The sequence below is a fragment of the Uloborus diversus genome, chromosome 2 (assembly GCF_026930045.1).
Source record: "Uloborus diversus isolate 005 chromosome 2, Udiv.v.3.1, whole genome shotgun sequence".
Taxonomy (NCBI): Eukaryota; Metazoa; Arthropoda; class Arachnida; order Araneae; family Uloboridae; genus Uloborus; species Uloborus diversus.
In genome coordinates, this window is record NC_072732.1 from 176,638,402 (window position 1) to 176,651,027 (window position 12,626).

Consider the following 12,626-nt stretch of genomic DNA (forward strand, 5'->3'; position numbering starts at 1 on the left):
TGGTTTTCATCGACGTTAAGTCACTTTTAATTTCATCTTGACTTGTAGTAATTTTAGTAGTTAAATCATTATTTAACTGTTCTTGGTTAGTCGCTAATTCATTTTTTAATTGTTCTTGATTTGCAGTAAAACTTGCAGTCAAATCACTTTTTAATTGGTCTTGATTAGCCGCCATATCATTTTTCAATTGTTCTTGATTAGCCGCCATATCATTCTTCACAGAGGTGATTGCGTCAAGAAGTTGTTTTAATTGTTCATCCATTGCGCGGGTAATCACCATAAAAATAAAGTCCAAATTTAAAAAGTCTTTATGAAAAAAAAAATGTCCAAAGTCACACTTACTGCAAGAAAGTCCTGAAGTAGCCCCACGTTGGGCGCCAAATTGTAACGGATTCGGTGCGACTTCCACTTTCTTGAAATGAAGACACAGTTCTTGATAAAAACACAGGAAATTTATTTACACTATGTACAGGAAAGATCTTCAACAACTGCTAAATTATTCATCAGCAATTAAGCAATTATCACACAACACCGTAAACTCAACGTTTACACACGTATTTACTTCCAAATACGAAAACAACACAGCGAAATGCCTCGCTATAAACAGAGCAAATACACACTCTCAGTTCGAAATCCTCAATCGAAACTAACTGTTTATCCATCGCTAACGGCTTATATAGACACCGAAAAGAAATTTCTCAAATATTCCACACGCTTCTGTAAAGTAGTAGACCGTTATCCAATTTTATCAATGAACGAAAAGGAAATAGGGGTCGTATATTTTAGCCATATGAAAAGGGGTTGTATATTCATTACGGGAAACTATTTACAGGTTACGTTCCTACAATAATTACTATTTACAGGATTTGTAACATTATCTTCCCGAAAATGTTGTAGCTGATTTTTCTCTACTAAAGTAGAAATAAGCTATAAGGCTAATTTGTGTGTGTGCGGGGGGGATTAAAATGTGCAGGAAAACAAAATATTTTAAACCCACAATTTTATTTAGATATAAATTGCTTCTGTGAACTTGAGTATTGATGCATAGTTTGTTTTGCTAATTTCATGTTTATTTCTTTTTGAATAAGAGAAATTGTTTAAATATTCCTGTAACAAAAGATTCAGGTTATAGAAAACAGTCTTGCGAAAGGAGGAAAACAGTCATGTTTCCCTCGTAGTACTGTTTGAGGCGTTTAATATCAAAATTTAGTCAATCCATTTTTTAAAATTTTACACGGAAGACAAAAAACCGAAAAAATTAATTTTCGCCTGAATAATCTTTCGTGTGCGGTTTAATTTTTGATATCTCCTTAAAGTAGCAGTATTGACTATTTACAGATAAAATGAATTTGAATTGATGAGATTGTTTTCAACTAAATTGGCAATATTTTTTTTTTCATTTCAAATTCATATTAAATTCATGTGGTGTCTCAATTTTGTGTCACGTATTCGCCTGCAAAACCAAAAATATGAGTTAAGCATTTTCTTCTTCTTCATCAGCACAACAGCCTGGTGCAGGCCAAGGCTTTCTCCGTCTGCTTCCTCCAGGCGGTACGACACGTTGCCATGTTTCTCCACCTGTTCACTCCCAAAATTTTAAGGTCCTTCTCAACACTATCCAGCCACCTTGTTGCTGGTCTTCCCCTTCTCCTTGTACCCTCAATCCTTGAAAAAGTTAGCTTTTTAACCGGATCCAGATCTGCACGCCTAAATACGTGCCCCAGCCATCTGAATCTATTGGCTTTAATTACTCTTAAGATGTTGGGTTGTCGGTATTTACGGTATACTTCAAAGTTATATAAACTTCTCCAAGTGTCATTTTCTTTTACTGCTCCAAAAATTGCCCGAAGGATCTTTCTTCAAAAAATGAGAAGTCTGTTTTCCTCTGTTTTATTAATTGCCCATGTCTCACTACCGTATAAAATGATCGGTCTTATGAGGGTTTTGTATAGGTTTATTTTTGTATTAATGGAAAGGAGCTTAGATTTTAATTGGCTCTTTAAGCCAAAGTAGCATCTATTTGCCATCAAAATTCGATTTCCAATTTCAACTTTAAACTCATTCTTACTGGTAATAAGTGCACCCAAGTATTTAAACTGGATGACTCCTTCAAAAGTATAGTTTCCAATATTAAGCGATTGCACATCTTGTATTCTAGTGCTCGCAACCAAAAACTTAGTTTTTTCCTCGTTTACAGTCAAGCCCAATTCCTTGGCAGCGCTCTCAAGGGCAACAAATGCCTCGATCACATCCTGTTTTCTTCGCCCAACGATGTCGATATCGTCCGCGTATGCCAATATCTGTATAGTTCTCTGCAGGATTGAGTTAAGCATTTTACGATTGCTAAATTTACAGCATGCTATTAGATGATTCATATTTATTATACGATGTTAATATGAATGGCAATATTCGTGTTTCTAGATTTTGAGTAAAGATTTTTTTTAAGTCAAAGTTTTAAAATATAATATTGCATAAACATTACTTGATTACATTTGGAGCAATCACGAAGGTTGCTCATTGATGTTACTTTAGTCTAAACTAACATCTATGTTTCATGCCGTGACGGTTTCCATTGTCTTAGTGATTGGTGAGAACAACCACATGACCCTGTTCAATTTTATTGAATATCAGATCCAAAATAATCTTGCAATCGTGAATTTATGTTAAAATTCATCGGGAAATCAACCTTTTTTTGGGCACAAAAAGCTTAAAGATCTGCCAAAAACTTGAACGATTTGAAAATGCCAGAATAAAATACACTATATCTTTAACGCCTTTGTAGCAAAAGTAAACTTTAGTCCATCATATCTTTTCCCCATAAAACCATCCAAGAATATATGATAACTCTGCAAATTTGCAACATTTTTACTTATCACTTTTTATCTCCTGCACTATAACACTTCCAGAGTCGGCGTCCCTGTCTTTTGTAAAATATGTGAGACAAATGTATTGCTTTGAATCTGTCGAGTTCATAGCTTTCAAAGTAAAATGGTTCAGAAAATCCCATTGAAACATCAATTCCTCTTTCCGCCAAAATATCGGAAATGCAAAAGCAAAACAAGCAATTGTGCTTTACTCTACGTGGGTTAAAAAAAAAAAAAAAATGTGCTCTCTCTCTATCTCTCTGCTTCTATTTTTTCATCTAGATAGCTCGAGCTTCACAATATTTTACGACCATATGTCGCCAATCTAATAAAAAGTGCATTCATTGTTATTTATGGTTCATGTTCTTTTTTAAGAGTCCTATCTTTTAGTGCGCATAAATAATTTTTCTCTCATTGAATGTGGTCAATTCTTGTCAACAGAGACGTTTATTGGATAACAAAGGCTGGGGCGCGTACTCTCAAGAGGAGTAACATATTGTTTTGTTTTCCGTGAACAAGTTTGTGCAATGTTTGCGGCTGGTTTATAATTTCGACTTGTTTTTCAAAAGTAGGATGTCGTTATGACTTTAGCAGTTTGATATTTGCTGGTCTGATCTCTATTAGTTAGGAAATATGGCAATGATACGTTGAAACTCAGATTAATGTACAAAAGAGAAAAAGTGTGCAGTTTTTTTTTTCTGTTTGACCTTTTAAAATTCGGGGAATTTTTTTTTTCTTCAGAAAAACTGGTTAAAAATGATCTTTTTTTTTTTTTTTTTTTGACAGAAAATGAAAGTAAGTATAGTGTACATTATTTTTTTTATTTAAGTTAGTTATTTGTTCAAAAAAAAAAAAAAAACGTGAGAGGGGGGTAATCAGCTTAAAAAAAGGGTGTGAAAGTTATTAAATTGTTGTGTAAACAAATTTCAAACGATTTGATTATATCGCTTCCGTCACTCAAATGATCATCACTTTCATTGCTGAAACTTTTCTAACAAATGGGCATATTCAAAACCAACAAAGTCGCTCATTATCCGATAACTTTTTCGAAACAAGTAACAAAAACACTGAAATAATGCACTCATGACCAGAATTAGTTTCACAAACATGTTGATGAAGAGAATATTCGAATCTCGACTGGTCCTCGAGGTGTCCGGATCTCCATTGCGCAGCGCAACGTGGGTCTCGAGCCGGGTCTCGCTCGAGCGCAACCTCCATCCTTATACCCTCCAAGAGTTAAAAGTCGTGCTTTTGGAAGAATGGACTTGGTTACCCCAAGCATTTATTGACAACCTCATAAACAGTATGAAAGCACGTTGTGAAACTTGTTTAGGTGGTCACACTCCATATTAGACAGGATTTTCCCGAGATTAATGCTTTTTCTGATTCCTAATTTTAACACTTTTTGATATAGCCTATTTTTTAATTCCTATTTAAAAATTATCCATGTTTTTATGATTATATATTCTTTCTCCCATTGTAATGTGCCAAATTTCGTGGCAGCACGTTTTCGCAGATTTTATGCTTGCGACCTTAATTTTTTACATGAATCTATTTAACGGAATAAAATTAGATACAAAACCATTACCACACACAAACTGCTTTACATCGAGAAATTCCTTCAAAACATAGTTAGGTCATCAAATTGCACCACATGGTTTACCCAAGAAAAATGCTGCGCATAGCGGTGCCATTTTGTGATAAATCAGATTTTTTATTATCTAATAGCGTATCTATTTTTATTAGAATGATCTCAGATGCGCTTTAGAAATAAAATAACGCGAGATACAAGCTCACCCAAATGTAGCCTTAAACTGTATTTTAAAGACGTATTTCGAAAATTTCAGCCCAGATCCCGTGTTTAAGCCCCAGTGGCTGACATTTTTAATTCAAAATTCCTTATTTTCTAGTATCTAGTAGGAAATTATTAAAAATAAATCATATAACACTTCAAGTTATTTTATGTTGTAAAAATATTTGAATTCGTTAAAAAATTTTCTAAAAAATAATGATGTTTTGATGTATCAGTGATACATTCTTAAATCCATCTCAAATACACTGTTAAAAATTTTCCGGAAAATTTACGGTAATTGTTACTGGCATCCATGTTGCCAGTAACTATTACCGTAAAAATCAAATGTTACTGTAAAATTTTACGGTTTCCTCGATAGGCCACAGCAACCATTTGGCGCTGGGATCGCTTATTTCTCCGGGATAAATTACCGTAAAAATCAGCGATGAGTTAGTCCGCCATTTTACAGTAACAATTACCAGAAAATCTTCCTGAATTTTTAACAGTGTACATTTCACGAAAACGTAAAGCTGAAACGTGCTTAAGACGTATTTCTCTTTTGCAAACATTTCACCGAAATATTTCATGCCTTAGAAATGTCTACGTGCTCAAGTATATTTCCGTAATCTGGCAAATATCTTCCCTGTATCACCTTTAGTGCGAGTATCTTTCGCGCTCTTTCTTCTTCTTTTAAATGAAATACCTTTTCCGTTGAAGTTTTAAAAGTTATTTCTTTCAAGAAATAAGACGGCATTTTATGAGCAAGCATTTTATTTGGGAAGAAAACGGCAGAACGATGTGTTTCTTGGAGCTATGAGCGTCTACTTCTTTTAATTTGTACAGTAGATCCTCGATTAAATGAAATGATCGGAACTTGACCTCCTGAAGTTAATCGAGCTTTTCGGATGAAAAAAGGGATTTAAAAGGGGCATTAGGAGACCACAGAAACTTTTAACTTTGGATTTAAACTTGCACATATGTACTAAACAATTACTAAAGTTGATGTTTTACTTACATGCTACTTCATTTATAAACAATAAATTTGATCAATAAATATTACACACATCAGAAAATGCTTTATAAATTCAATAAGCTATATATTAAGAAGTATACTAAGACATGTATCCGTCTCACAGCAACATGCTCCGCATCACTCTACAGCAGTTCCACAGGAGGCGCCAATACGTTCGAGAATATGTTCAGGGGAACCAGGGCGGGAACAATGATAAGATCAAGTCTTAACTTTCTCTAAAAAATTCATACATTTGTTATAGCCACAACGTAATCTGGCCAAGGAAGTCCGTACAAATCTTGTGTCCTATTTGTATTGTGACACACCAGAGTGTTTGCCGGCATACCAGTCATGTGCAGGAGGAACTCTAAGTAGAATTTGCTCCCGCCTTACATATAGAGAATACCTCGGATCATTTGGATAAATAAGCTGTAAAAAAGAAGTTGGTTATTTGATTTGAGCTGCCTTATTACGTCTTTTGTGTTACTGTTTTCGAGGAATGTGGGGTACGGAAAACATCGTCATTTGCATCCGTGGCTTCGAAATAGTCTGAAGTTTTTGCGTTTTTTAGTAGTCAAGTATGCCGAGGGCTATTGAACTTCTAATTCTTCAAATTTGTCTTTATGGTGGTCGCTTTTGTTTATATTTCTCTTTCTCTCTTGATTTTCAGCTACAATATCCTTGGAAATGAAAACATTCTCTTCAACATATATATATATTTTTTAAATGCTAGTCTACTCCACGAATTTGAAAACAAAAGGCCGTGTGATCACTTGTTCTCATGATTTATGTCTTACCTCTAACTTTCGGTTCAATTCAAAATGTTATTGAATGTAAATGTCGAATGAGTTCTCGTTAAAACAGGGCTCGCTATAAGCGAGTTCCACTGTATTAGATTTAGCAATCGGTCATACAGATATTGTTTGTTAATTTCATTTGTCTAATTCATACACCTCGTAAGATAGTGTTTGATATTAAGAAATTTATAGAGGCAAATGAAACTGGTTAACTTAATTTCATATAAAAGTACGGTTCTAATTATTTCTTTTTCCACTAAGCAATCCAATATGAACTCACCACTAGTACGATAAATGAATGCCACGTCATTGTGATTTTCAAAATCGTCTGAAATGTTCTCTTCTTCCTCCCGACAGGTGCCTTGCTCAGACGTCACTCCATCGATCCGGATCGGCGGAAGGCATCAGGAAATCAGATCGCCGGCCGCTCAGCCGATGACCACCACACAGCTCTCATTCACAGGGGGGTGAGTAAGACCTCTTTAATCCAGACGAACTGCAGATCCTGCTTAATCGATGCCAACTGGACAAATCAGAAAAATCCTAAGAACTGATACTCTTCTCTCTCAGATTTATCTACCGACTTGTGGTGTAAAGTAGGTCCGAATGAAATGCAGATCCGATTTTATAGAAATCTAGACCAAAGAGCGAAATATTTGACTAAGCATTTTCTTAGAAAATTTTGATTAAAAATTTCGAAACTGCTGTTGAAAATACAGCGGTCGTACTGATAAAAGTCAGTACACTTTCCTAGTAAAAATTGTAGTCAGTGGGTTGATAAAGGCTACCGCATTTTACCATATCAAGCAAAATATTTGACTTAGGATTTTCCAAGAAAATTTTGGTTCATTATTTTAATCTATTCTTGAAAATATTCTGCTCTTAATCATAAAATGTAGTACATACACATTCGTAGTAAAAATCGTAGTCAAAGGGTTAATGGAAAAAAAAGTGCGCTGTATTTTACCACTTCTAGCGAAATATTTAACTAAGCATTATCTAAGAAAATTTTCGATTCGAAATTTTAATGTGCTCGTGGAATTGCTCTGCTCTTAATAATAAAACTATAGTACAGAGTCTGCATAATAAGTAATGAGACTGATTTCTTCCTGATGCGACTGTACCTCCCAAGTGCGCACAAATCGTTTAGGTTGGTGGTGGAGGTTACTGGTGGGACTTAAAGTCCTCGATCCGTCAGGATCCAGGGCTTTAGTGGGACTCACTCATGTCCGCAGTCGCCCGGGAGTCTTTGTTTGGGCAGCATCGTTGTTCTAGTTATCTCGGTTGCTAACGTCAGTTCCAGCTCCAAAATGCAGAGAACATTTGAGCAGCGTTACGCGATTAAGTTTTGTGTGGAACTTGGTAAATCGTCCTCAGAGACTTTAGAGATGTATCAGCAAGTGTTCGCATGTAATTGTCCGTCAAAGGCGCGTGTGTTTCGGTGGCACAAGCGTTTCAAAGATGGCCGGGAGAGCGTGGAGGATGAATCTTAAACAGAGTGTCCGTCAACCAGCAGAACGGACGCAAATGTGGATCATGTGCGTGTTGTGATAAGTTCGGACTGCCCCACAGTGCAGCAGCCTATGAACAAAAGTGGAAAATGCGACTTTTTTTTCCCAACTTGTTTTATTTTATTAATCCTTCCATAGTGACCTAAGTGAAATGGAATTTGAGCTTTTAATCCGATATCATAAAAACAAATTATAGAAATCATGTTTGAACAAGTGGCAGATCGCTTTTTTTTTTTTTCAGTGAAACAAGTTTAATTTAGTAGGATCTTCTTTCGTGGTGAAGACACATCGGCAATTTTTTTAAATTTTTATATTCCATTTAATATAGAATGCATCATAGAAGGTGAATAAGATCTATTTTTTCGTAATATCCTTGAATAAAATTTTTTCATTAATATCTTTAACTAACGTTAAAAAAAAATTACATTTTTCAATTTTGACCCGAAACATTCTGAGTTTTTGAAATATTTTGATTTGAATAACGATCATACATCATAAACATACAAATATTTCTTGCTTTAAACTGCTTTGAATACTTCAGGGCGATTCTCCAAAAATCTAACATTTTCCAATCGCAATTTTTGAGCAATCACGATTGCTTATTGCTTTCATTTGACTGTTTTTGGCGTTCCTATCATTTTATTTTCCCGCCAGCACCCTCCGCACCATCACCGTCGACCGGCTCCTCACGATGCTGCTCCTACAGCGAAAGCCGACTCCAGGTTGCATCCATGTCCTACACACACGCGCATACATACACAACTACACATACACACACATACACACACACACACACACACACCTACGCACACACACTCATGCCTGCACACAGACACAAACACATATATCTACACACACATACACATTCCCCCCTCCCCCCCACACACAAACACTCATACACACAACTACCCGCACACTCATATCTGCACACAGACATAAACACACATGCCTACATACACATACCCCCTACACACAGACACACATACCCCCCCCCCACACACACATAAACACACGCGCGTGATTGTGAAAAAATTGCGCGTGATTGTGCGTGATTTGAATTCAAGAGATAAAAATTTAAATTAATGAATTTTTTTTTCAGTAAAAATGCTGAAAAAAATCTGAAAAAAAGTATATTACTTCCTCTTTGTCAAGAACTTATTAAGAGAAAAATAGAGGAAACTCGCTTAAACTATGCTATAATAATATATATTACAAAATCCCGTCAAGAACGAATTTTGTCCACTGTGCGCCGGTTAAGTGTGAGAGTGATTGCAGATGAAGTAGGACTAGATAAAATGTCAGTTTAACAGCATTATCGCTGAAAACTTGAGAAATGCTAGAAACACTTGAATCATCCTCCAAGACTTCCTGATCAATAATGGTATATCTACGCTTCCCCAGCCCGCCTACGGCCACTATTTAGTCCCAGGCGACTTCTTTCTATTTCCGAAGGTGAAAACATCACTAAAAGAGCATCACCATGGAAGTCTGGATGCCGTGAAAGCACATTTAAAGGTAGAGTACAAGACTTTTAGTACAAGACTTTTAAAGGATATTCTGGAAGCAGCTTACAAAGCAGCCTTCCAGAACTTAAAAGACTCGCTGGGATAAGTGCCAAGGGTCTTATTTTAAAGAATTTTTGGAGTTAGTATTAATATCTGCAATAAATTCTTAGAACACAGCTCTGTCTCATTACTTTTTATACAGACCTTGTACACTTTCATGGTAAAAATCGTTGTCAAAGGGGTGATTGAAAAAAAGTGCTGTATTTTACCATTTCCAGGCCATATTTGACTAAGCCTTTAATAAAAACATTTCGATTTAAAGTTGCAATTCAACTTTAGAAATATTCTGATCCTAATCTTAAAATGTAGTACACTAATTAAAGTAGTACCACAATAATTAAAGATTTTTAATGAATTTGAGTTTAAAAATTATTGTTTCTTAATTTTAAATGACTATACAATACTTTAGGAGTTTTCCTTCCATTTTATACCAATAAATACAATAAAGCTCTCAAAATGCGAGTGAGATGTTTAATAATTGGAAAACTGTGGCTCACAAATTTAGCCCACAGGATGATTGTACTGCTTATAAGCTAACTTTTGCCCATACCAGGATCACGCTGAAGATGCAAATTCCCTCATCATAAATTTTTGAATTCATACTAGTTTGGGGGTAATTATATAAAGCATTAACTGACTTTTATTTCTTCTTAATTCAGAAGTCTTTTGCAACGGATATGTTTTGCGTGTGTATATATTATTGGTAAATGCATCAAGAAGTCTGATAATGGTTTTACTATCGAACTTGTTCTTTCGTATTATTTTTCTTCTCTGATAAGTAAGCATTTAAAATCAATAGTTGGTTTTGACTTTCGGCAATTACAAAAAAAGAAATTATCTGCTTCAAATAATAAAGGTAAATGCGACATTTAATAGATCATCCATACTTCACAGTTAGAAGATAATCGATTTGAGTAGTAGTAACCTTTGTCGTCTTCATGAACTTGCGTTGTTAAGCAGCGTATGTTTATAAACTATGGTTAGAAAACTTGTTTTGGTGATTAAAGTTAGGGATTCTTGAGAAAAACAATACAGTAAAATAAAAGTAAGAGTTAGTTTGGGGTAAATATAAATTTTTTATGCCTCCTAAAAAATAACACGTTTTTTGCTTAGGTTCTTAAAGGGATGCACATGTTTGCCCCACCAGAAACTGCAAAAGATGGAAAGTTTGAGGTAATGCTGACCACACGTGGGGGAATTATAAGCACTTGACTCTGTTATAATTTCTACCTAAATGAGTTTTGATGGAGCAATTATGAACAATAATACTTTAGTTGTTTTCCTGTAACCTCCCTATTCTTATGGCTTTTTTCCTTTAACTCCCTTTTAATTGACTAAATCATCAGATCGAAGTTTGAAATTTGTCTGGTAATGTCAGATAATCCAGTTTTCCTGGCTCATCCGATTTCAGAACTCTTAGTGGTGTGGTCTAAATTTCCTTTTCCCCGTTGTCTGGAGCAAAAGATGAAAAATCTGAAGATTTTTATCAATCAATTAAGATATGATATCTTCACTTGCTTTTCAATTTAGGGCTTTGAAGCAGTCAATTATTTTGCTTTTCGAATTGCCATTCTCCGTTGGAAGAAAATATCCTCTAAAATGCTACTGATGCTTTGCTGGGATATGCGTCAGTCCTATAACTGAACCGTTTGACCCTTTTGCTGTGGTGGCTTTATGGGAGGAGCAAGGAATGGTAATGTTGCACCTCCCAGGAAATAAAAAGGGCTTTTTTTTTCCAAATTTTAACAAAGCGAGCATGTTTTTATTCTTTTTTCTTTTCTTTTTTTTGTAAGTTTTTATATAGCATGATAGAATGTTTAATATATCTTAAAAATGTGACTCAGAGCAAACACAGGTCAAGAATGATTTTAGTGTCATGAAAAATGTTAAATTAGAAGCTAAGATTAACTCTCCTTGCCGGACAGCATTTGAAGAAATAGTTGTTTTTATCAAATTATTTTTATGTAGCAAACTCTTAACCAGGCTACCTCGTAGGAGATACCTCATGTTTCCTTTTTCAATTCTAAATACTTTTCGTTCAAATTTGAACATTAAAAAAAAAGTTAACAGATGAACCTGCGGAGAAATGTGAATCCTATGTAAATTCTCATCCAACATATGGATTTGTTTTGAACAAACTTTCAGAGAAAGATCTTTTTGCATAAGAAATGAACAAAAAATAATAATAATAATAATAATAATAAAAATAATAAAATAACAATAGTACTAAAATAATAATAATTCCTTTATTTGAATGTTTTTTTTCTGAATTAATTATTATTATCAATATTATTATTATTTTCCATTTTACCGTGTATGTGAGGAATACACGGTAAAACTTTGGATTGGAAAATTTTGGATTGGATTTTGGAAAACACTCTTGAAACTGTGGATGAAAGCAATAATTTTTACTCGTGAAGCTTCCAATACATATCCATTACCCCTATCAGACATTAGCTGCAGAACCACACTTGCCCTTTTGATTCTTCAAATAGGACTGGTAGAACAGCAGTTTCCCGTACACCTCAAGCGGTGTATAGTTCCAGACACTCGCATGTTGATATGGATGGAGGGCAAGTTACCAATAGTATCATTTTTCTATTCAAATAAGTGCTCATCTTTTTATTGAAACGTTTACGCCTATTAGTTGCTTTCCTTCAGGCAGAAGTCAATGTACAGAGAAACAGACTTTACGGACAATGACCTCGGTTGTAAGAAGTTCGCTAATCCAGTAGCATAAATGTAAAAACAGTAATTTTCTCAATTATTTTCTCTGAGTGACTTGGTGATAACTTATTATGTTTTCATTGAATTGTAAATGAGAAATGCGTTTTTAAAAGCGTGCTTAAGATTTCTTTTGCAAATTCTTAGAGTTCAGTTTAGAATCATTTTCACTTCGGTGCAGTTAGTTTACTGCTGTTCATTAATTACTAAACTTCAGAAGCTTTTCTTCGGGAATAGTTTGAAGGTTTAATTTTCTAAAAATGTTTTGAATTTTAAAAGCGTTTTAAAGCTATGCTTGCCGGAAGTGAACTAAAAAAAGACATAAAAAAGCGTTTCACCTGCTACCATCAAAGTTTACACG

At 34.7% G+C, this 12,626-nt stretch overlaps 1 protein-coding gene across 6 annotated transcripts in view; it reads left to right on the forward strand.

Moving 5' to 3' along the window:
- The window catches only part of LOC129216175 (5'-AMP-activated protein kinase subunit gamma-1-like), a gene marked incomplete at its 3' end in the record, with an annotated part of 463,409 nt that overhangs the window by 409,525 nt on the left and 41,258 nt on the right, over nucleotides 1-12,626 (forward strand). For all 6 annotated transcript variants that reach the window (XM_054850349.1, XM_054850351.1, XM_054850350.1 and 3 more), the window contains 1 exon segment: nucleotides 6,823-6,932. In XM_054850349.1, the coding sequence (XP_054706324.1) occupies nucleotides 6,823-6,932 (110 nt within the window).